This window comes from Nomascus leucogenys, chromosome 8, assembly GCF_006542625.1.
Source record: "Nomascus leucogenys isolate Asia chromosome 8, Asia_NLE_v1, whole genome shotgun sequence".
NCBI classification, from domain to species: domain Eukaryota; kingdom Metazoa; phylum Chordata; class Mammalia; order Primates; family Hylobatidae; genus Nomascus; species Nomascus leucogenys.
The window spans coordinates 62,011,385-62,037,007 of NC_044388.1; the positions used below are offsets into that span (position 1 = coordinate 62,011,385).

Here is a 25,623-nt window from a genome sequence, read left to right on the forward strand (position 1 = left end):
CAGCTCACCGTCATTTGAAATCGTTTCAGGGAAAATGACCCCAACACTTAAAATCCTCTGTCCTGAAGTTGTGTGGTCCAGCCGTTTGCTGAAGGAGGAAGCAAAGCCAGTAGTAACTCACTACATATTTGGGCAGTGGAATGAACCCTGGAAGCTGACAAAGTCGAAGCAAGTCACTCCGCCTCCCCACGCCCGCCGCCCCCCACCCCACTCCCACTCCCACCCCAAATAAAAACAGAGACAATCCTTCAATTATAAAGAAGACCACGGCGCCCGGGTCTCCAGCAGGGGCCGCTGCAGCCGAGCAGAAGGCTGAGCCGCTCCGCCCCACGACCTCCTCTCCAGCCGGCGCGCCCGCCTCCCGCAGGTGCGTTTCTGCCCGCGCCGGGCGCGGGTCTCCGCGGCCTCTCCCGCTTGGGCTCCGGCTTCGAGTTCCCGACCAAGCACTGCTCTCGCGGGACTGCGCGCACCGCGCAGGGCCTGCCGCAGGCTCGCGAGCGGAGGTGGTGCCGGTCCGCGGTGCGCATGCGCGGCCCGGCCTCTGCCCTGCGGTCTCGGGCTGGTGACTGGTTAGCGGTTAGAGGAAAGGATGTGGGGGATGGTGGGTGGGTACGGAGAGCAGGGAGGGAGGCACCCCGGGGGGCGGGACGTGGGAGACTGTTTTCGGGGGCGCGAGCTGCCCCAGGTGAGCCGTGGCTCAGGTCCGGAACACAGCGCCTCTAGGAGAAAGCCTGGAAGGCGCTCCGGGGGAACCCAGAGCTCTTAGCGGGCTGGCAGCACGTGCGGGGCCCAAGGTCTTCCGGGCTCTGCGTGGGGGTCGTTGCGGCTGGAGACCAGGGAGGGGGATGGAAACGGGGTTGGAAAGTAATCCCACCCGAGCAGGCGGGCCTGGGAGGCCGCTGTGCTGGGGAGCCCCGCGAGGGCTCCGAACAGAGCCTCGCTTTTCAGAAAGGTCACCCTGGTCACTGCAGCTGCCAGGGTGACCGAGGAAGGTGGCCGGGGTGGAGGCAGTGGGCGTGGAGAGGGGTAATTCCGGACGTAGTTTGAAGGTGGAGCCGTCAGGTTCTGCTGAGCAGCTTGGCTATGGGGCGTGCGAGAAGGGAAGGCTCAGGGCCTAGTCCCTGGGCACGAGTAGCAGCCGGGAGGGTGGTGTCCCAGTGCTTCGGGAGGAGGCGGTTTGAGGACGGCTCTGGAGCTCAGGCTTGCCCGCGTGGCGTGGAAGCTGCCTCTTGGACACGGGGCGGGGAGGCCGCATGCAGTCTGGAGCGCTGGGAGGATGGGAGATCCAGAGGGGCAGGACTGGAGGGGTAGGAGGAAAACCTGAAGAGGGTGGCGCCCGGAAGCCCGGGAAAGTGATGAACTGTGTCAGAGGCCGGGTATCAACAAAAAGGAGGGTGGAGACGACCTTGAGGAAAGCAGGTGATGGAGCGGGAGGGAATGGGGCCCCCTAGTGGAGACACCTGGGAGTGATGTATTGCATTTATTTAGCTCGTAGGCGTTCAAAAAGTATTTATTGGGAGCCTGTACAACTTTTTGCAGTTCATTGCATTATACTTAGCGTGTATTTTGTTTTATATAAATAAATATATATAATTATTTTTATTGACAAATTTATATATTTATAGGGTACAATGTAATGTTTTGATATACGTATACATTGTAGAAAGACTAAATCATGCTAATTGACATAGCCATCACCTCACCTACTTATTTTTTGTGGTGAAAATCTACTCTCCTGGAAATATACAATACATCATCAACCATGGTCACCATGCTTAATTACTTTTTTTTTTTTTTTTTACTCTTTTTGTGAAATCATTTACTCTTCTTGAGAAAATATAAAAATATATCAAATTACATCATATGACAGAATCCTTTACTGGTATATATACACACTAGTTGGATCAGTTGCCTATAGCATATAGAACACAGGAATGCAGCTATCTCTTCAACATACTGATTTCAATTCCTTTGTATATAAACCCAGAAGTAGGATTTCTGGGTCATATGGTAATTCTATTTTTAGATTTTTGAGGAGCCTCTATAGTGGTTTCCAAAATGGCTGTACTAATTTACATTCCACCAACGGTGTACCAGGGTTCCCTTTCTGCACATTCTGGACAACACTTGTTGTCTTTTATCTTTTTTATAACAGCCATTCTAAGAAGCGTGAGGTGGTAGCTCAGTCTGATTTAATTTGCATTTCCCGGGTGATTAGCGATGTTGAGCATTTTTCATATATTTGTTGACCATTCATATGTCTTCTTTTGAGGAATACCTGTTCAGGTCCTTTGTCCATTTTTTAACTGGATTATTCGTTTTGTTTTGTTTTGCTATTGAGTTTTTTGAGTTTCTTATATATTTTAGATATGAGCCCCTTATCAGATGCATGGTTTGCAAATATTTTCTCCCAGCTTGTGGGTTGTCTCTTTACCCTATTAATTATTTTCTTTGCTGTGCAGAGGCTTTTTAGTTTGATGCAATCCCATGTGTCTATTTTTGCTTTGGTTGCTTTTGGGGTCCTATCCAAGAAATCATTGCCCAGACTAATACGGAGTTTTCACCTATGTTGTCCTCTGTTAGTTTTACAGTTTCAGGTCTTATGTTTGAGACTTTAATCTATTTTGAGTTGATTTTTGTATATGGTGTGAGATAAGGACTCAGTTTTGTTATCCAGCATGTGGATATTCAGTTTTCCTGATGCCATTTAAAGAGACTTTCCTTTCCCCATTGTGTGTTCTTAGCACCTTTGTCAAAAATCAATTGACTGTAAATACTTGGGCTTATTTCTGGGCTTTCTATCCTGTTCCATTGATTGACGTGCCCATTCTTATGCCAGTGCCATGCAGTTTTGATTACAATAGCCCTATAATATATTTTGAGATTAGGGAGTGTGATGCCTTTGGCTTTGTTCCTTTTGCTCAAGACTGCTTTGGCTATTAAGGGTCTTTTGCAATTCCATATGAACTTTAGGATTGTTTTTTCTATTTCTGTGAAAAGTATATGGAATTTATAAGATACATGAACTGAGATTCTGTAGTATGGCAACAATATATAACATGGAATACCTATTAGTCTCTTACGTCAATTTTATTTTTCATGTACCGGTCATATCGGTAAATACCTGAAGTGGTTTTTAAATGCATATATGATTTTCTTATTTCTTGGGTTAGTGTATAGAAACACCACTGATTTTTATATGTGATTTTGTATCCTGCAACTTCCCTGAATTTGTTTATTAGTTCTAACAGTTTTTTTTGGTTGGGTCTTTAGGGTATTCTGTATACAAAATCATATTATCATCAAACAGGGATCACGCTGATAACATGACCTTATATATAGAAATCTCATATATCTTATATGTCTCTATATATTATATATATTTTATATATCCCTATATATCTCTCTGTATATCTTATATACATAGATATTATATATCTATATTTTATATACATATCTATATTATATATAGATAGAAAACATATATAGAAAAATTCTTCCCTTCCTGTTTGGATGACTTACTTCCTTTCCTTGCATAATTGCTGGCTAGGACATCTAGTGCTACACTGAATAGACATTGTGAGAGTGAGCATCATCGTCTTGTTCCTGATCTTAGAGGAAAAGCATTCAACTTTTTACTGTTGAGTATGATTTAGCTGTGAGTTTGTCATATTTGGTCTTTCTGTGTCATAGTACTTTCTTTCTATACGTATTGAGAGTTTTTATTATGAAAGGATGTTGAATTTTGTCACATGCTTTTACTGCATCTTTTGAGGTGATCATACAGTTTTTGTCCTCCATTTTGTTAATATGGTATATCTCATTTATTGATTTGTGTATGTTGAGCCATCTTTGCATTCCAGGGATAAATCTCAATCATGATGAATGATCCTTTTAATGTGTCAGTGAATTCAGTTTGTTAGTATTTTGTTGAGGATTTTTGCATCTATGTTCATCAGGGATATTGGTCTGTAGTTTTTCTTCTTGTAACGTCCTTCTCTGGCTTTGGTATCAGGGTAATACTGGCCTCCTAAAATGAGTTTAGAAGTATTTCCTCCTCTTTAGTTTTTTAGAAGAGTTTGAAAATAATTGGTATTGGGAGGCCGAGGTGGGCGGATCATGAGGTCAGGAGATCGAGACCATCCTGGCTAACATGGTGAAACCCCATCTCTACTAAAAATACAAAAAATTAGCTGGGCATGGTGTCGGGTGCCTGTAGTCCCAGCTACTCCGGAGGCTGAGGCAGGAGAATAGCGTGAACCCGGGAGGCAGAGCTTGCAGTGAGTGGAGATGGAACCACTGCACTCCAGCCTCAGCCTGGGGAACAGAGCGAGACTCCGTCTCAAAAAAAAAAAAAAAAAAAAGAAAATAATTGGTATTAGTTCTGCTTTAAATATTTGGTAGAATTCAGGTCATCAGTGAAACCATCAGGTCCTGAGTTTTCTGTAAATTTTTTTCCCTCAAATTTCTGATACAATCTCTCACTTCTTTCAGAATTGATAGGGTGCCCCCCTTTTTCACAGAGAACATACAGGCCTTTAAAAAAAATCTGTTAGGTGAGTTTCAGACTTCATGAAAAGGCATCATTAAATGACATTACTTGGATTAATGTCAGTTTAGAAGAACCTGCCTAGCACCCAGAAAGCTCCCAATGACTGATCAATGAGTTTATTTCCTCCCTCAAGGCCTCTTTTCCCACCTGGAAGATAAAATCAAGGCAGGATTCTTCACCCAGGGTAGCTTTTACCCTGAGTCCTCTTTCTTCTAACTCCCACAATGGTGCCCCGTCACCCTTCTGACATTGCTTCTAAATTTGAACAGGGTTGTAACCTTGTGGAAACTAGAACCACTGCCTGCCCTGACCCCCTAGAAAAGCAGATACATGTTAACACAAAGGACGTTTTCAATAAAGACTTTGTAGTAGTATCTTAAAAGACTATTTAGTAGCAAATACTAAATTGTATTTAGACTTTTAGTCTTAATACTTCGTAGTCGCAAATAAAGACTAAGAAAATAGTTTTATGTTATGAACATTTACGATCTTGGGAATAATTCCAGGTGACATTGTTCTTAATTTCTTTTAAATTCTTAATGACTTTTACAATCCTACCTTCATGCCTGATAAAAAAAAATGACAGTTTATTCAGTAGTTTTTTTGAATTCTTTTACAGTAAGTGGAAATGTTTTCTAATATATAAAAACCTACAGAAGAAGAAAATAATTTTCTGGATCAAATTAGAAGTCTGTATTATATTGATGTCTCCAGATTCAAATATATTAGAAAGCAGCAGTGGAGACAACCATATTCATCTTTGGGAGAAATAACTAAAGGTATGTATTAAGCTCAAGATGATAGCCTAAGTAACTTCACGCAGCATATAAGAAGCTTTTAGTTACAGTTAGGCAGTATTCAGAGTTTTAATCTTCACAGTTTTCAAGACATGCAAGTTTAATAATTGTCATCTGTAACGATATTTTTAAAACTTCATGCCCCTAATTATTGAAGCTGGGTGATAAGAATATAAGGGTTCCCTATACTGCACTGTTTATTTTTGTATATATTTAAGTTTTTCCAGATTTTAACAAAAAACCCACAAACTATATTAACACCTCATTTGTTCCTTACCGAGTTTTCCAGGTAAATTGAAGTTTGTCAAAAGTTTATCATGCCCATGCTAGTTGAAGATCATGGCAATCCATTTTCCTCAAGCTTTCTTTAAATCAAGCACTGGGGTGATATTCATGTTGGTTGGATGTCACCATTGTCACTGAGTCTGGGAGCTGCTCACCAGAGTGGCTGCTGGGACCCATGAGTCTATTTACTTCCCTCTGGTAGCCAGTCTGCCTGCTTTCTCTGCAGAAGTAACTTTAGGCAGCCAGACAGCCTTGTCCCCTGAGGTTGTTCTGGAGACACTACACCATGTTTCTCTAACCTGTTCTCTTTTTGAGTGTCAATCTTCTTCTGCAGTCTTTTTGATTGCAGAAGAGACAGGATACATTGAAAACGTGTTGACTTGCTTGCTTATTTGTAGGTGAGGTTTATCATATTACTGCTTATGCACTATAAAATTTACCTTTTTATTATATAGTTCTATGAGTGTTGAAAAAAATCACAAAAATAAAGATAATAGAATTTTACATTGCTCTAAAAATTTCTCTGCTCCCCTTCACTCACCCGACCCCTGTCCTTAGAAACCACTGATGTGATTTCTGTACCAACAGTTTTGCCTTTTCAAAATCTCTTATAAATGGTCTCAAAAACTATGTAGCCTTTTGTATCTGGCTTCTTTCACTTAGCATAATGCTTCTCTCTGTCTCTCTCTTTCCCTCTGTCTCCCTCTGTTTCTTCCTTTCTTTTTCTCTTTCTCTCCTTCTCCCTCACTCTCGTGCCCGCTCTGGCCTTCTCTCCTTTCTTTGACAGGGTCTCACTCATCCAGGCAGGGAGTGCAGTGGCACGATCATGGCTCACTGCAGCCTCAACCTTCTGGGCTCAAGTGATCCTCCTATCTCAGCCTCCCGAGTAGCTGGGACCATAGGCATGCACTGCCATGCCCAGCTACTTTTTTGTAGAGATGGGGTCTCACTTTGTTGCCCAGGCTGGTCTCGAACTCCTGGGCTCAAGTGATCCTCCTGCCTCAGCCTCCCAAAGTCCTGGGATTACAAGTGTGAGCCACCATGGCTGGCCCTTTTTTTTCTTGTGGTGAAGCAATTTTATTTTGAAATAATTTTAGGCTTACATAAATGTTGCAAAAATAGTACACAGAGTTCTCATATACCATTTACCCAATTTCCTCTAATGTTCACATCTTACCTAACTAGAGTGCAATGATCTAAACCAGGACAAGTACTACACCTAGACATTTACATGTACAGTACTAGTAGCTGATTTACAGGCTTCATTCAAATTTTGCCATTTGTCCTACTAATGTCCCTTTTCAGGTCTTGAATCCAACCCAGGATCCCATGTAGCATTTACTTGTCATGTCTCATTAGGATCTGGGACAGTTTCTCCAGTTCTTATCTTTCAAAACTTTGATACTTTTCTGAAGAGTATTGGCCAGTTTTGCTGTAGAGTGTGTAGAACACCCTTCAGCTTGAGTTTGGCATTTTCTCATAACTAAATTGCCGTCATGAATGCCACACAAGTGATGCTTTGCCCTTCTCATTGCATCATATAAGGAGGTAGGTGGAGTCACCATGTCTTATTACTGGTGATGTTAACTTTGATCACTTGATTAAGGTGGTAGCTGCCAGGTTTTCTACTATAGAGTTATTATTGCATAACACTTTTAAAGATTCATTCATGCTGTTGAATGTATAAACCACAATTTGTTTACCCATTTATAAATTGATGGACATTTGGTTTGCTTCTAGTCTTGGGCCTGGCACTATCTGTTAGGCCTTGGTGTTCTATTGAACATAAACCACGTCACAGAGCACCAATATCAGACAGGGCCACTCTGTGACCACGATGGGTCAGGACAAGAACAAGGCCACTCAGTAATCACGTCTGAACTGGGACTGAAACAGGAACATTGTTGAAGCCACAAAAATGGCCAAACATCCTCCCATGCCGCTAACATGAGAGACTCCTGCTTCTTGGCCACTCACAGCTCTAGCCTCCTTTCATTCCTTCCACCTTTTAGATAAGATCCATTACAGCATCCAATACAGAACAAAGCCCCACTTCCATGAACCTCTCCCCAACATGATCTAACACAAGCCCAAATCCTCTAATCAGTCCATTCCAGGTTCCTAACAGATGCTGCAGTTCTTCATGGCACGTTCTGTCTCTCGCAGCTTGCTGGGGCACAAGTGAGTTCCTTGGACTGGAAGGCATTGATAATCCAAACAATATATAAACACATATATTGAAAATCCTTGCTCAGCTCTAATCTCCTTACATAGCGTTTCCCACCCTATACTCAATTCTTTTTACTAATTTCTTGTGAATTCTTTTTTTGTTTTTACAGCAAATGCAAGAAAGTTAAGGTCTATTCTTTTATCCCCTTGCCTTTCTCTTACAAAATGCAATTGTGGTAAAACACGTGTAACAAAATTTAGCATTCTAACCGTTATTAAGGGTACAGTTCAGTATATTCACATTGTTGTGCAGCTAATCCCCTGAACTCATTTCATCTTGTAAAACTGAAGCTCTATACTCATTATTTTTAAGTAAAATATGTGTCTAATAAAATTAACCCTTTGTTAGTATTGAGTTCTATGAGTTTTGACAGATACAATCATGTAACTACCACCGCAATCAAGATATATAACAATACCATTGCCTCCCACCAAAAAAAAAAAAAAAAAATTCCCGCATGCCCCTTTTTAATCACTCCTCCCCTTTCTGCCACCCACTGTTATATTTTCTGCCCCCATAGTTTTGTTGGACAATCAGTGTCATTGTTCCAAATGTTGTCTCCTTCTGTGTTTGTTTTCCTTTTATAAAATTCCTCAGGTATAGATAAAGATTTACTGAATGTGCCTTAAGATCCACGAGTTTCTTTGATACAATGTTATCTTAATACTATTGTCACAGTACGCTTCTTCCCTTCAGAATTTAGTTCTTAGTTAGAAATTACATTCTTGGCCGGACGCGGTGGCTCACGCCTATAATGCCAGCACTTTGGGAGGCCAAGGCGGGCGGATCACGAGTTCAGGAGATCGAGACCATCCTGGCTAATGTGGTGAAACCCCATCTCTATAAAAAATACAAAAAAAAAAATAGCCTGGCATGGTGGCGGGTGCCTGTAGTCCCAGCTACTCCGGAGGCTGAGGTAGGAGAATTGCGTGAACCCGGGAGGCAGAGCTTGCAGTGAGCCGAGATTGTGCCACCACACTCCAGCCTGGGCAACAGAGCAAGACTCCATCTCAAAAAAAAAAAAAAAAAGAAATTACGTTCTCATAGAAACTACTTTGGGCTGGGTGTGGTGGCTCATGCTTGTAATCCCAGCACTTTGGGAGGCCTAGGTGGGTGGATGGCTTGAGCTCAGGAGATCAAGACCAGCCTGGCCAACATAGTGAAACCCTGTCCCTACCAAAAATACAAAAATTAGCCGGGTATGGTGGCGTGTGCCTGTAGTCCCAGCTACTGGGGAGGCTGGGGTGGGAGGATCGCTGGAGCCTAGAAAGTCAAGGCTGTAGTGGGCCGTGATCACGCCACTGCGCACCACTACACTCCAGCCTGGGTCCAGAGTGAGACCCTGTCTGAAATAAAGAAACTGTACTTTGACCACAGGTTGAGAGACTAGTGGTGGTTTTCATACCTTTTTTTTTCTTCTTTTTTCTTTTTTCTTTTTTTTTTTGAGATGGAGTTTTCACTCTTGTTGCCCACGCTGGAGTGCAATGGTACAATCTCGGCTCACTGCAACCTCTGCCTCTGGGGTTCAAATAGTTCTCCTGCCTCAGTTTCCTGAGTAGCTGGGATTACAGGCATGCACTGCCACTCCCAGCTAATTTTTTGTATTTAGTAGAGACAGGGTTTCACCATGTTGGTCAGGCTGGTCTCAAACTCCGGACCTCAGGTGATCCACCCATCTCAGCCTCCCAAAGTGGTGGGATTATAGGTGTGAGCCACTGCACCTGGCTTCATACCTTTTGAAAAGCAGCAAGTTTTCAAATGAATTCTCACATTTAACCCTTTCTCGTGCATTTTAGTGATCCTCAAACTTGAGTAGTTACTAGAATCACCTGGAAATAGATGATGGGGTCCACCCCCAGAGTTTCTGATTCAGCAGGTCTGAGGTGGAACCAGAGGCTGCATTTCTAACAAGATTTCAGGTGATGTCGACGCTGCTGGTCTAGGGAACACACTTTGAGAAGCACTGCTCCAAGGCACCTCTGCACCTCTAGGAGCACTTGAGAACACAAATGGAAAACAGCCAGTTTAGAGGATGATCTCTTACTAAAGATTTTTTAAAGGACATTCGTGTATGTGCGCGTGTGTGTATAATATAATATACACGATGTGTTTCTATAATATATAAAATATAAATATTTATATGTATTTCCATATATAAAAATATTTGCTGATTGTTTCTACAATATTTGTTTTTGTGATTTTTCTAAAGCCTACGTACCTCAAGCATTAGAACTACAAACAAACCCTGATGCGACCTCTCCAGATTGTCCCAAGTCGATTGATTTCCCAGCTATATTGTGGCCTGAAGCCTTCAGCCTCCACAGGAAACCAGATTTGCCTGAAAATGGCTCGGCCAAGTTCAAGTAAGTCATTCTTACCCATTGCCTCACCTGCAGCTGATTGTGAAGTACCCGAAAGTCCTACACTTTGAGAGAAATGTCTCTGTCAAATTAGGTATTGGGCAAGGTTTTGGAGAAAGCCACTCTGTCCTCTTCTCTTTTTTTTTTTTTTTTTGAGACGGAGTCTCGCTCTGTTGCCAGGCTGGAGTGCAGTGGTGCGATCTCGGCTCACTGCAACCTCGGCCTCCTGGGTTCAAGCGATTCTTTTGCCTCAGCCTCCCGAGGAGCTGGGACTACAGGTGCATGCCACCACGCCCAGCTAATTTTTGTATTTTTAATAGAGATGGGGTTTTGCCATGTTGGCCAGGATGGTCTCGATCTGTTGACCTCATAATCTGCCTGCTTCAGCCTCCCAAAGTGCTGGGATTACAGGCATGAGCCACTGCACCCTGCCTGTCCTCTTCTCTTTTAGGTAACCCCTTCTAGGGCACCTTCAGAGCCTATCTCCTTAATACTCAAGTCCATCTAGGACGTTTTGTTGCTTCTGCCAGAATATTTGCATTTGGGTTTTTACACATGTTTTGTACTTTAAAATCCTTATCTCTCTGCAGGGGAGGAAAACTGGTGATTGTCCGATAGGGCAGTATGAGGTTAAATTTTCTCCTGGACAGAAATACTTTGCAGCTCTACCTGGCAAAAACCTACAAATTAACCTATCTGGGCCCTTAGTCTATAGTGAACTCAGAAGAAGAGTAGGCTTTTTCCTCTCTGGCTCCATTCCTGTTTTGGCAGCACAAGGCTGAGAGAAATTAAGATGGTCACAATGGAACAGAACAGAGGCCTCAGAAATAACACCACACATCTACAACCATCTGATCTTTGACAAACCTGACAAAAACAAGCAGCCTATCTCTGGAAGGGATGTGAGTTCAGGTAGAGCTTTAGTGTGATTGGTGGGGTAGTTGGGTTGGTTGCAACCTCACGAGAATGGCGTGTTGTGACCGTCTTTGTTATTTCTTTTACTTTTTTATTTTTTTAATTATTTATTTATTTTTTATTATACTTTAAGTTCTAGGGTACATGTGCACAACGTGCAGGTTTGATACATAGGTAAACATATGCCATGTTGGTTTGCTGTACCCATCAACTCGTCATTTACATTAGGTATTTCTCCTGATGCTATCCCTCCCCAAGCCCCCACCCACTGACAGGCCCCAGTGTGTGATGTTACCTGCCCTGTGTCCACGTGTTCTCATTATTCAGCTCCCACTTATGAGTGAGAACATGCGGTGTTTGGTTTTCTGTCATTATGATAGTTTGCTGAGAGTGATGGTTTCCAGCATCATCCATGTCCCTGCAAAGGACATGAACTCATCCTTTTTTATGGCTGCATACTATTCCATGGTGTATATGTGCCACATTTTCTTAATCCAGTCTATCATTGATGGACATTTGGGTTGGTTCCAAGTCTTTGCTACTGTGAATAGTGCTGCAATAAACATACGTATGCATATGTCTTTATAGTAGCATGATTTATAATCCTTTGGGTATATACCCAGTAATGGGATGGCTGGGTCAAATGGTATTTCTAGTTCTAGATCCCTGAGGAATCGCCACACTGACTTCCACAATGGTTGAACTAATTTACACTCCCACCAACAATGTAAAAGTGTTCCTATTTCTCCACATCCTCTCCAGCATCTGTTGTTTCCTGACTTTTTAATGATCGCCATTCTAACTGGCATGAGATGGTATCTCCTTGTGGTTTTGATTTGCATTTCTCTGATGACCAGTGATGATGAGCATTTTTTCATGTGTCTGTTGGCTATATATATGTCTTCTTTTGAGAAGTGTCTGTTCATATCCTTTGCCCACTTTTTGATGGGGTTGTTTGTTTTTTTCTTGTAAATTTGTTTAAGTTATTTGTAGATTCTGGATGTTAGCCCTTTGTCAGATGGGTAGATTGCAAAAATATTCTCCCATTCTGTAGGTTGCCTGTTTACTCCGATGATAGTTTCTTTTGCCATGCAGAAGCTCTTTAGTTTAATTAGATCCCATTTGTCTATTTTGGCTTTTGTTGCCATTGCTTTTGGTGTTTTAGTCATGAAGTCTCTGCCCATGCCTATGTCCTGAATGGTATTGCCTAGGTTTTCTTCTAGTGTTTTTATGGTTTTAGGTCTTACATTCAAGTCTTTAATCTATCTTGAGTTAATTTTTGTATAAGGTGTAAGGAAGGGATCCAGTTTCAGCTTTCTACATATGGCTAGGCAGTTTTCCCAGCACCATTTATTAAATAGGGAATCTTTTCCCCCTTGTTTTTGTCAGGTTTGCCAAAGATCACATGGTTATAGATGTGTGGTGTTATTTCTGAGGCGTCTGTTCTGTTCCATTGTGACCGTCTTAATTTCTCTCAGCCTTGTGCTGCCAAAACATGAATGGAGCCAGAGAGGAAAAAGCCTACTCTTCTTCTGAGTTCATTTTTACCAGGAGTCCATGGTAGGGAAGAGAGGAAGGGAAGGGGAGGAGGGGTTGAGCCCTTATTGACAGTCTATATCCTAGGTTGGGCATTGTGTGTGGCTCTGGGCTTATGAGGATGAGGAAGTCCCATCCCTGCTTAGAGGGAGTCAACCATACATGAGAAACCAGTCAGATGCCCCTTATGGCTGAGATACAAAATGAGGCCATGTTCCCTTTAATATTTAAACTCACCATCTCTGAGCCCCCATCCCACTATGTTTCTTTCTTGCCTGCTTCCTGCCTGTCCCTGGTTCCATCTGTCAGGGGAGGGTTAGCCTCCCCTCATTCATTCAGTCCAGGGGTTAGCCTTGGTTGCCATTTCCTCAAGAGAGGAAGGCCAGAAAGCCTGCTTCGTCAGCTGAGGAATTCAGTTCCACATTTGCTGGAATTCTTAGTGCTTTAACACAGGTTGGCCATCCTTGGAAGATCTCCACATCCAGGGTGGGGCATTCCCGGTTTCAGTATCTCAGGCCTGCAGCAGTCAATGACGTACAGCACTCGCTTCTCCAGGGGGAGGGCAGAAAAGGGGCTCTCTCTTCTCCTCCTAGCAGCGTATGTTCAGTGTTGTACCCCTTAATTCTGGCTTTCCAGGGCCATAGCACTTACCTTACAAGGGCCTGCAGAGCTGCAGTGCCTAAGAGAGAAGTGGAGACAAGCTGTGTCCCCAGCCGACCTCCCTTTCCCAGTTTCTGCTGCCCAAGAGAAACAGTGGCAGCTCCCCCAACTCATGATGTCTGGCTGCTGCTTCTTGTCCTAGGATGAGGACATTTGTTTCAGGGGAAAAAAATCCCACCTTGTGATCCACGTAAAGTGCTTGGCATAGCACTTGGGGTGCAGGGAGCCCTCACCACCATAGCTGCTGTCCCTGTGGGTCTGTGTTCAGGCAGGAGAACTGCCTGGAGTTGCAGGACGGGAGGGGGAGCCGTGGTCTGTGTCCACAATTACTTCCTCTCGTGTTATTCTCTGTCTTCAGTTCCCTTTGCTACCCCAAGTCTCTGGCAGTGTCCTGTTGAAAAGTTTGGCTCTTATTTGAGTTGTCAGGGAGAAGGCCACGTGTCCTCAAATAAGGCCCTTGCCCTCACCTTCAGTCGCTGTGCTGAGAGAAGCTGAAATTAGCAAGATCTCCAAAGGGAAGGTGAACTTGGGGAGGAAGGGTAGGCTTTGGGGTCCAGTGGGCCTCAACTCAGCACTCACACAAACATACAGGCTTGTTTTTACTTTTATGAAGGAAGATGGATTCCTTCCCACTAGGCTTTTTTAATCTTCATAACATGCCTGCTCTAGGGAAGGCACTACTGTGCACCTCAAAGAGCCAAGGAAAGTAAGGATGGAGAAAGGTACGTAATTTGCATAAGATCACACATTTGGTTGGGAGGCAGAGCTGTGGTGCAGAGCCAGCTGTGTGTGCCCAAAGCCCCTGCTGCTTTAAAATATTGTACACTCACCCAGCAGGTCACGTGGGGATGGTGTTTTCATGGTACAAGGAATGATGTGTGTTTATCTTAAAGTATGACTTCACACTGGGTCAAGTTTCAAGATACAGACAATTGATACGGGATACAAATGTCCAAATGGTACACTGGATTGATAAAGATTTTACTCTGTTTAGGTATGGCAGATTTTCGGAAGTTTTTTGCAAAAGCAAAGCACATAGTCATCATCTCAGGCGCTGGTGTTAGTGCGGAAAGTGGCGTTCCGACTTTCAGAGGAGCTGGAGGTTATTGGAGAAAATGGCAAGCCCAGGTTCGTAATGTTTCCAGAACATTAAAAGCCTCTGTCGAATGAAACCATAACAGAGTTTGACTCAAATCCTATACCGATCCCTGAAACCCCAGGGAAATGTTTTTAAGTGAACTGTGACCCTGCTGTCTCACTGATTTTGGCATAAACACAAAGTTCCTATGATTAAGATCAAAATTTAAGCAAGGCTGCCACTTTCTAGATAGGTATGGATTGCATTTATTCAGGTAACAGTTTCTCCTAATAATTGTGTTAAAGTGAAACCAGAAGACCTTGGTTAGCATCATTCATTACTTTATTCTACAGTTATTGAACTCAAATATGACACATAAAGTTGCTGTGAACTTTTCTTGTTAAAACTAATGTCAATTATTGAAGGGTTAGGATTTGATATTCAAAAATTTATAGGAAGCCCTTCAGAATGTAAGTTCTGTGAAGGTGCGGATTTTTTAAATTCAATTTTTATTGAGATCTAATATACATAAAGTAAAAGTCACCAGTTTTAAGTGTACAATTTAATGAGTTTCAACAAATGGACATAGTTGTATAGCCAGCACCATAATCACAATACGGAACAATTCTGTCCCTCCAGAACATTCCTTCATGGCCCTTTGCAGTCCATGCTCTCCCATCCCACTGGCTCAGGAAATCCCTAGCTTTGGAAGACAAGGAATTGTTTGATTGTTTGAGATGGAGTTTTGCTCTTGTTGCCCAGGCTGGAGTACAATGGCGTGATCTCGGCTCACTGCAACCTCCGCCTCCCAGGTTCACGGGATTCTCCTGCCTCAGCCTCCCGAGTAGCTGTGATTACAGGCATGCATTGCCACACCCGGCTAATTTTTGTATTTTTTAGTAGAGACAGGGTTTCACCATGTTGGCCAGGCTGGTCTCAAACTCCTGACCTCAGGTGATCCACCCGTCTTGGCCTCCCAAAGTGCTGGGATTACAGGCATGAGCCACCGCGCCCGGCCTCTGTTTGTTTTATTTGTTGCATTGTCTCCAGTTTCCAGAACTCTGGCACATTATAGGTGCTTAATGGATTTTCGTTGGCTGAACGAAAGCAGTCATAAATAAATACTGCAATACATGTCTTCCATGGTTAGTAGCTCATTTATCATTGAATGCAGAGTTCATGAAGCTGCCCCTTCCTTCTTCTGAGCTGGCAGATGTTTGGGTGTTTTGCCTGCTGCCGTCTGGGTGAAGGGTGGGGGTCATTACCTTAAAGGTGAAGTGGGGAGAAAGGAGAGCAGAGAACATTAGGGGCCAGCAAGAAAGGGGCCACTGGGCATTCCCTGGATCAGCAGCAGCAGAGGGTGGGAGGTCAGAGGGTGCGGGAGGAGCTTGGAGGAGGGGCACTTAGTTGTGTCCGAAAAGGCTCAGAGTTTGCAGACAAAGCAAAGAAGTCGATAGAATGCATTTGACTCCAACACCCTTCCAGGGACACCTGTGGACATGTTCCTGTGCCACCTATAAACTGCTCCAGGCCATGTGTTCCAGGTGGAGAGCAGGTCGGTGTGGGTCAACCTCTCACGTGGCAAAGGTTGGCATTGCCACTAAGCAGAGGGGCCTTTACGGTAGAATGAAATGCACATGTATTCAATGTAGGAAGTGTCTCCTTGATAAAGAAGCCATATTTCTTTTTAAAATTAATGTTATTGAGGCAGAATTTCCTTAGAATAAAATGCACCCATGTGCACTGTGTGTACAGTTTGATGAGTTTTTTTTTTTAATATTTTTTTTTATTAATTTTTTTTTGCACACACAAAAACAAACATTTTCTAAAAATACATACAAACAAAAAGATGCGTATCAAACATATTAGGAAGGTTACACATGGGAAGTCGGGGAATAGAAATGGGGGGTGGGAGTTAAAATAAGGTAGAGAGGGACTTTATGTGGATCAGTGATAACAACTCAATCCTCTATTTGACAAAGAAGAGGGAGAAGGAAGAGGAAGAAAAAGAAAGTGGGATAAAGGATCAGAAAGGGAGGAAAATAAAAAAAATTAGAGTATGACTCCAGGGTAGACCCGCCTTGTTGTCACTGAGTTGGTTGGTTGGTTTGTCTGTTGTATTTTTTATGTTTCACCAAGTTGGCCAGACTGGTCTCGAACTCCTAGCCCGAAGTGATCAACCTGCCTCGCCCCCCAGAGTGCCGGGACCACAGGCGTGAGCCACCACGTCCAGCCCCCACATTGCTTCTGGCCTCCATTGTAGACCTCCCAGACGGAGCGGCCGGGCAGAGGCGCTCCTCACTTCTTCCCAGACACGGGGCGGCCAGGCAGAGGCGCTCCTCACTTCCCAGACGGGGCGGCCAGGCAGAGACGCTCCTCACTTCTTCCCAGACGATAGGTGGCCGGGCAGAGGCGCCCCTCACTTCCCAGACAATGGGTGGCCGGGCAGAGGCGCTCCTCACTTCCCAGATGATGGGTGGCCGGGCAGAGGTGCTTCTCACTTCCCAGACGGGGCGGCCGGGCAGAGGCGCTCCTCACTTCCCAGACGGGGCGGCCGGGCCGAGGCGCTCCTCACTTCCCAGACGGGGCGGCCGGGTCGAGGCGCTCCTCACTTCCCAGACGGGGCGGCCGGGCAGAGGCGCTCCTCACTTCTTCCCAGACGGGGCGGCCGGGCAGAGGCGCTCCTCACTTCTTCCCGGACGGGGCAGCCAGGCAGAGGCGCTCCTCACTTCCCAGACGGGGCGGCCGGGCAGAGGCGCTCCTCACTTCTTCCCGGACGGGGCGGCCAGGCAGAGGCACTCCTCACTTCTTCCCGGACGGGGCGGCCGGGCAGAGGCACTCCTCACTTCTTCCCGGACGGGGCGGCCGGGCAGAGGCGCTCCTCACCTCCCAGACGATAGGTGGCCGGGCAGAGGCGCTCCTCATTTCACAGATGGGGCGGCCGGGCAGAGGCGCTCCTCACTTCCCAGACGGGGTGGCCGGGCAGAGGCGCTCCTCACTTCCCAGACGGTGGGTGGCCGGGCAGAGGCGCTCCTCCCTTCCCTGACGGGGCGGCCGGGCAGAGGCGCTCCTCACTTCCCAGACGGTGGGTGGCCGGGCAGAGGCGCTCCTCACTTCCCAGATGGTGGGTGGCCGGGCAGAGGCGCTCCTCACTTCCCAGATGGGGCGGCCGGGCAGAGGCGCTCCTCACTTCTTCCCGGATGGGGCGGCCGGGCAGAGGTGCTCCTCACTTCTTCCCGGACGGGGCGGCCGGGCAGAGGCGCTCCTCACTTCCCAGATGGGGCGGCCGGGCAGAGGCGCTCCTCACTTCCCAGACGGGGCGGCCGGGCAGAGGCGCTCCTCACTTCTTCCCGGACGGGGCGGCCGGGCAGAGGCGCTCCTCACTTCTTCCCGGACGGGGCGGCCGGGCAGAGGCGCTCCTCACTTCTTCCCTGACGGGGCGCCCGGGCAGAGGCGCTCCTCACCTCCCAGACGATAGGTGGCCGGGCAGAGGCGCTCCTCATTTCACAGATGAGGTGGCCGGGCAGAGGCGCTCCTCACTTCCCATACGGGGTGGCCGGGCAGAGGCGCTCCTCATTTCCCAGACGGTGGGTGGCTGGGCAGAGGCGCTCCTCACTTCCCTGACGGGGCGGCCGGGCAGAGGCGCTCCTCACTTCCCTGACGGGGCGGCCGGGCAGAGGCGCTCCTCACTTCCCAGACGGTGGGTGGCCGGGCAGAGGCGCTCCTCACTTCCCAGACGGTGGGTGGCCGGGCAGAGGCGCTCCTCACTTCCCAGACGGTGGGTGGCCGGGCAGAGGCGCTCCTCACTTCCCAGACGGTGGGTGGCCGGGCAGAGGCGCTCCTCACTTCCCAGACGGTGGGTGGCCGGGCAGAGGCGCTCCTCACTTCCCAGACGGTGGGTGGCCGGGCAGAGGCGCTCCTCACTTCCCAGACGGTGGGTGGCCGGGCAGAGGCGCTCCTCACTTCCCAGACGGTGGGTGGCCGGGCAGAGGCGCTCCTCACTTCCCAGACGGTGGGTGGCCGGGCAGAGGCGCTCCTCACTTCCCAGACGGTGGGTGGCCGGGCAGAGGCGCTCCTCACTTCCCAGACGGTGGGTGGCCGGGCAGAGGCGCTCCTCACTTCCCAGACGGGGCGGCCGGGCAGAGGCGCTCCTCACTTCCCAGACGGGGCGGCCGGGCAGAGGCGCTCCTCACTTCTTCCCGGATGGGGTGGCCGGGCAGAGGCGCTCCTCACTTCTTCCCGGACGGGGCGGCCGGGCAGAGGCGCTCCTCACTTCCCAGACGGGGCGGCCGGGCAGAGGCGCTCCTCACTTCTTCCCGGACGGGGCGGCCGGGCAGAGGCGCTCCCCACGTCCCAGACGGGGCGGTGGCTGGGCAGGGGCTCTGGAGGCTGAGGCGGGCAGAGCACTTGGCGTCAGGAGCTGGCGAGCAGCGTGGCCAACATGGCGACCGCGCGCCTGCAGGCAAACGAGAAAAGGCAGGCAGCGGTGGCGTGGGCGGCAGTCCCAGGCAGTCCGCGGTGCGGGCAGTAGCGAGCTGAGTAGATTGCAGCCTGGGCCACAGAGGGAAAGAAAAAAAGAAAAGGGAAGGGAAGGGAAGGGGAGGGAAGGGAAGAGGAAGAAGGGAGGGGAGGGGGGAGGGGAGGGAGGGGGGAGGGGGGGGAGGGAAGGAGGGAAGGAGGAACCGTTTGATGAGTTTTAACAGGTGCATGCCACTGCGTAACACCCCCACCTCCACTGTCAAGAAACAGAATGTTTCAGTCATCGCTGAAAGTTCCCTGTGCCTTTCCCTGCCAGCTCCCAGCCCCAGACAATCCCTACTCGGCTCGTTTACCAGAAAGGAGATTTGTTTCTCCCAGAACCGTATTTAAAGTGTATGTATTTTATCTATTCTGTTTATATATAAAATATACACTTTTTATGTGTAGCTGTGGGTTGTTTAGTTGTGTGTGTAGTTGCATGTATGTGTGTAGCTGTGTATGTATGTAGATGTGTGTAGTTCTGTGTAGGTGTGTGTGGTTTTGTGTGTAGCTGTGTGTATGTAGATGTAATTGTGTGTATATGTTTAGTTGTGTGTGTATTAACAGATATGTGTAGTTATGTGTATGTTGTGCGTATGTATGCAGATGTGTGTAGTTCTGTGTGTGTAGGTGTGTGCGGTTTTGTGTGTAGGTGTGTGTATGTAGATGTAATTGTGTGTATATGTTTAGTTGTGTGTGTATTAACAGATATGTGTAGTTATGTGTATGTTTAGTTGTGTGTATGTATGTTGTGTAATTGTGTATGTTTAGTTGTGTATGCAGTTGTGTGTATGTAGATGTGTGTAGTTGTATATGTAGATATGTGTGTATGTTTACTTGTGGGTGTAGTTGTGTATGTAGTTTGTGTGTATAGTTGTGTGTATGTAGATGTGTGTATATGTTTAGTTGTGTATATATAGTTGTGTGTATGTGTGTAGTTGTGTGTTTAGCTGTGTGTAGTGCGTGTGTGCAGTTGTGTGTGTATGTAGATGTGTGTAGTTTGTGTAGTAGTGTATGTGTGTTTAGCAGTGTCTGTGCAGTTTATAGGTAGATGTGTGTAGTTGTGTGTGTTTAGTTTGTGTGTGTAGTTGTGTGTATAGTTGTGTGGATGTAGATGTGTGTAGTTGTGTGTGTAGTTATATGTATGTAGTTGTGTATGTCTAGTTGTGTGTATGTGTGTGCAGTTTGTGTGTAGATGTGTGTAGTGTGTATGTATGTTGAGTTGTGTGTGTGGTTGTATGTGTTGTGTGTAGATGTGCATGTATGTAGATGTGTACTTGTGTGTGTGTGTGTATAGCCATAGCTATAGTTATAACAACTGAGTTTCTCAACCATGGTCATTAGACCTCAATGGGCATTTTGCGTTTCATGTTTTCCCTGGGTGTAGGTCAAAATGAGATCCACATAAAATGAGATCCACTTAGGGCTCCATGAAAAAGGGGATTCGACCCAAAATACCTTCCTGCATGTTACTTTACTTCATCTTCACAACTTACTTGGGAGGTAAATGGGACAGGTTGAGTCATCCCTGTTTTGTCACTAAGGAAATTGATTTCTCCAAGGTCCCTGGGCAGTCCCAGGATAGGGACGTAGGCTGGTACCCAGGCCCTGCCTGGCATCTGCCATGTTGTTTGAACCTAGTGCTGCCATCTCCAGCCTGCACCTTCCCGACGCTGCCTGTCTCTGCCTTACGGAGGAAGGGCCTGTGCCCCAGGGTTCAGAATCCTGGCTGTCTCTGCCTCTCTCACTCCTGCCTCCTCTCCCACCCCAGGACCTGGCGACTCCGCTGGCCTTTGCCCAAAACCCGTCCCGGGTGTGGGAGTTCTACCACTACCGGCGGGAGGTCATGGGGAGCAAGGAGCCCAACGCCGGGCACCACGCCATAGCCGAGTGTGAGACCAGGCTGGGCAAGCAGGGCCGGCGAGTCGTGGTCATCACCCAGAACATCGATGAGCTGCACCGCAAGGCTGGCACCAAGAACCTTCTGGAGATCCATGGTGAGAGACCCCCGGCCTCACATTCAGGGAACCAGCTTTAAAACACCTGTCCTAGGGGGCGGTGGCAGCTGTTCCAGATTGGGGGGGGGGGGGATCCGAGGCAGGAGATGAGACACCTGGCAGGGGAACCATCTCTAAAAATACAAAAATACCGGGGTGGCAGGCCTGAGTCCAGCTACTCGGGGTGGGAGGAGGGGAACCCAGGGCGGAGCTGCAGTGAGCTGAGATCGCCACTGCTCCAGCTGGGGACAAGCAAACTCGTCTAAAAAAAAAAAAAAAATAAAACACCTGTCCTGCCGTTTCAGCATCACCTCTGGTGCCTTCCCTCCCTCCCTGCTGGACACCCGTCCCATCCCGTAGGATGCTGTGGCATTTCCTTTGGGGACATGTTAGTGTCCCGTGGCACCTGGGCAGCTCCCTTTGGCCATGGGAGGAGCCCCTGACCCACTAACATTATTCACTTAGCAGTTCCTACATCCTGGCTGCTCAGGGTGGTCTGAGAGCCAGCAACATTCGGCATCCCCCAAGAGCTAGTTAGAAATGCAGAATCTCAGGCCCCATAGGCCCCACCGAATCAGAATCTGCATTTTCCCGTGAGCCCGGGTGGCTGGTGTGCTTTTTATACGGGGGGAACGCTGGGATGCGCAGCTGCGTGGCCCCTTCCTCTGTGGAGGGGCATGGTGCTGTGAGACAGTGGCCTCAATGAGCTGAGGAATAAGAGGCCTGGTCCATTGGACAGCTGGGGCTTGAGCAGGGGCAGACTGCAGCATCTTGGGGTCCCCCGTCACTCCCCCTTCATCCTGGTGGGCACTCCCCACTGAGGCTGTGCTTCTGTCCCGCCCTGGAGCCTCAGGGAGCTGCCAGCTCAGTGCTGGACACTGCACCAAACCCACCAAGCCTATGATGTCAGTGGAGTTTGTCTTGGGTCCCTCTGGGCTACTTCCTCTGTCCTGGGTGACCCCTCACCCCTTCACTCTTGTCTTCTGGCTCCTCCCTTCTTTGCTGTCACCACAAATCTAATACATCCAGTTGTCCACAGTCATAATGGGCAAACTAGGGTTTCCCCCAAGGCCATTTGCATTTAAAGAGTCTGCATTCAAATCCAAGGAATGCATTTCTTATTTTTTAAGCATTTATTTCTCTTAATTTAATTTAATTTTTTTTTTTTTTTTTTTTAGCGATGGGGGTTTCACTCTTGCCCAGGCTGGGGTGCAGTAGCCCGATCATAGCTCATTGCAGCCTTGAACTCCTGGCCTCAAGGGATCCTCCCACCTCAGCCTCCAGAGTAGCTGGGACTACAGGCACATGCCACCATGCCCAGCTAATTTTTTAAATTTTTGTGGAGACAGTGTCTCACCATGTTGTCCAGGCTGGTCTCAAACTCTTGGCCTCAAGCAATCCTCCCTCCTCAGCCTCCCAAAGTTTTGGGATTACAGGCATGAGCCACTGTGCCAGCCAAGAATGCATTTCTAAGTGTAGCATTTCCAGAGGCAGTGCACCAGTGGGAGGTGTTTGTTTTTGCGTGTGTATGGTGAAGCTGCCTGCTTTTACTTAGATCACCCTGATAAGGAAAGCGAGGCACTACTCATTTTGACTCTGTCTCTCTTTTGTTCGTCAGGAATAGCCAGCCACCTATTAACCGAGCATCTTTTTGGTACATACATCTGCTGGGTCTGAGCCACTTTCCACATGCCTCCGCTTATTTCCCTGCAGTGTCAGAATGTGGGCTATGTCATCTGCATAAAACCGAGATGACAATGCCCGTCTTACAGAATTGTTGTCGGGATTAAATAAGATTATATATGTGTGTTAGTCAGGACTTGTTAAAATTTCAAATGATGAGAACTCTCTTCCAACTTAGGTTAAAAAAAATCAGTGGCACCTTCAGTCCGATGAAGGGTTTTTTTTAAGATGCATCATGTTTTTAATGTGGCATTTAGAATATAATCTGCCTAAACCATGATATACTATTTTATTATCCCTTAGAATTATTTTATACTGAGAGAAAGAGCTTGTTAAAACTTAGACACGTTCTTTAGAAATTATATCTTTCCGGCCGGGCGCGGTGGCTCACGCTTGTAATCCTAGCACTTTGGGAGGCCGAGGCGGGCGGATCACGAGGTCAGGAGATCGAGACCACAGTGAAACCCCGTCTCTACTAAAAATACAAAAAAATTAGCCGGGCGTGGTGGCGGGCGCCTGTAGTCCCAGCTACTCGGAGAGGCTGAGGCAGGAGAATGGCGTGAACCCGGGAGGCAGAGCTTGCAGTGAGCCGAGATCGCGCCACTGCACTCCAGCCTGGGCGACAGAGCGAGACTCCGTCTCAAAAAAAAAAAAAAAAAAAAAGAAATTATATCTTTCCAGGCATACATAAAGTATGAGTATGATAAACTGGTCCAAATATTTCTCATTGTCTAGCTCTTCTAGATGATTCTGAGTGACTCAGAGCATGGATGTCTGTGTTTTCCATGCAGTTTCATGCTCTGTGTCTCGGGAGATGGATGATGCAGCCTTTCCTGAGGGAATGCCCCTCTGTTATAGCTGGGATTCTCAGCCAAGCTCCTGACACACCTGCCGCAAGTTCGCTATTGGGCCTGACATGCTCTTAACAAAAGGCATCAGTGGAAAGGCTGTAGACAATAGCCAAAACTTGCTTTCCTTCCTGAAGTGGCCCTTGAAGGGTTTGTTGGCGGAAGGATCCAGGGGCTGAATCTGCCCGGTCAGGCCACGGAGAATAACAACCAAGTCACCCCACTTTTCAGTGTTCTCCTTCAACAAGTCTGTGCAAGCATGATGGTGATGTCACACTCTCATCTGGCCAGTAGCAATTGTAGGACACATCTGAATTTCAGAGATGTGAAAATGGGGAAAAATGTCTATGCTAAAACTGACAAAGTAGGTTTATTGGCTCACAAAACTGAGGAGCCTAGGGGTGCAGCTTATGTCATCTTTCCTCCCGGCCCCTGTCCCCCTCCTTCTCTCAGCTTTGCTCACTCTTTGAGGTGGCCTCCCTTCTCCCTCTGCAATTGATCTGCCTCCATGCGCCAAGGGAGAGTGCCTCCGACGACTCCAGGCTCTCCAGCTCAGCCACCTGCTGAGGACCAAGGCTTGCTTGGTCCACACGCCCACCCTTCTGACCAAACACGACTGCAGAGGGATGGGCACCACAGGGGACCATGTGCAGCATGTGGCTGAGCTTGTATTTGGGATGTGACCCACAGCCCTACTGGCTCAGCATGTGAGAGAGCAGGGATGGTGCTCCCCAAGGAAGGACTGGTGGGCAGAACGGAGCAGTGCATGTCCACTGTGGTTGAAAGGGCTCTACATGGCACCAGGTGCCTGGTACCCATTTCATAAACTGTGGCCACCATGATTGCTTCAGCTCAATAAGTGGTGGTTAGTATTAACAATTACTTTTTTCACTTATTAGTTGATTACTTATTTATTGAGGTGCTTTTGTATAAAAGATTCAAGCTTTCTGAAATCAAAGTTCAAATTTTGTAAACATATCCCACACCACTGAACCTTTATCAGTCATATCAATAAATCATGCCCTTAGATTTAGATTGAGCTCCCCCTACCCTATTGGCCACTTCTGCCCACTTGAACACCACTCCAAGGTCATCTGATGGCACATTAGTCATGGAGTTATTTATTTTTCCTCCAGATTATAAAGTCCTTGAGGGCATATGCTCTTGACTGGCTTAAGAGTACTGCATGCCTCTGTTTCCCATGAAAGCTAGGGTAGGCCCATTTGCTAAAATGAAGTATGGCTCAGTGTGGCGGTGCACACCTATAGTCCCAGCTGCTCCGAAGGCAAAGGTGGGAGGATCGCTTAAGCCCAGGAGTTGGAAGCCGCAGTGAGCTATGATCATACTCCTACACTCCAGCTTGGGTAACTGGGTGAGACCAAAAAATGAAATGAAGTGTGAAAAGTGAAGTATCTTATACCCTTTTAGACATGGAGACGATTGCTCTTGATTATACTAAATTCTGGATTTGCTTCATATGTATTTTTCAGGTAGCTTATTTAAAACTCGATGTACCTCTTGTGGAGTTGTGGCTGAGAATTACAAGAGTCCAATTTGTCCAGCTTTATCAGGAAAAGGGTAATTATACCACACTACAGAATAAGTATGTGTTGTTTTCTCCTTTAGGTTGAACATAAATGTGAGGAAATTGAACATTCATCAAAGATTCCCATGGATATTTATGAGAAATAAGACTACAAGGCTGGGTGCAGTGGCTCATGCCTGTAATCCCAAAGTGTTGGAATTACAGGGTGGGAAGACTGCATGAGTTCAGGTGTTCAAGACGGGCCTGGGCAACATAGTGAGAAACCTGTCTCTACAAAAAAAACAAAAAACAAAAAAACAAAATTAGCTGGGTGTGGTGGCACATGCCTGTATTCCCAGCTACTAGGGAGGCTGAGGTGGGAGGGTTATTTGAGCCTGGGAAGTCGAGGCTGCAGTGAGCTGAGATCATGCCACTGCACTACAGCCTGGGTGACAGGGAGAACCTGTCTCAAAAACAAAAACAAAACAAAACAAAACCCTAAATATAGCCATGTGATAAAAGAAATATTTGGCTCACAACTTACAATGGTAAGTGAAAACCACAGGGTCCTGAATTTGTGCACACAATGAGTTTGTTTATCTGCATATAGTTAAAAGACCAGAAGAAAATACAACAAAA

General features: G+C 46.9%; 1 protein-coding gene across 13 annotated transcripts in view; it reads left to right on the plus strand.

The window, feature by feature from the left end:
* The first annotated feature begins 256 nt into the window (after positions 1 to 256).
* The window catches only part of SIRT5 (sirtuin 5), a 41,306-nt gene continuing 15,939 nt past the window's right edge, over positions 257 to 25,623 (plus strand). For 2 of the 13 annotated variants that reach the window (XM_030817317.1, XM_003263525.2), the window contains exons 1-6: positions 590 to 685; positions 5,172 to 5,331; positions 10,074 to 10,227; positions 14,330 to 14,463; positions 20,703 to 20,928; positions 24,950 to 25,037. In XM_030817317.1, the coding sequence (XP_030673177.1) occupies positions 10,113 to 10,227; positions 14,330 to 14,463; positions 20,703 to 20,928; positions 24,950 to 25,037 (563 nt within the window). In that variant the 5' untranslated portion in view covers positions 590 to 685; positions 5,172 to 5,331; positions 10,074 to 10,112. Of the gene's footprint in view, positions 368 to 589; positions 686 to 724; positions 1,420 to 4,396; positions 5,332 to 7,374; positions 7,647 to 7,674; positions 7,816 to 9,558; positions 9,934 to 10,073; positions 10,228 to 10,995; positions 11,137 to 14,329; positions 14,464 to 20,702; positions 20,929 to 24,949; positions 25,038 to 25,623 lie in introns of those variants that run through there. The other 11 variants (XM_030817329.1, XM_030817319.1, XM_030817322.1 and 8 more) reach the window with 11 other exon arrangements.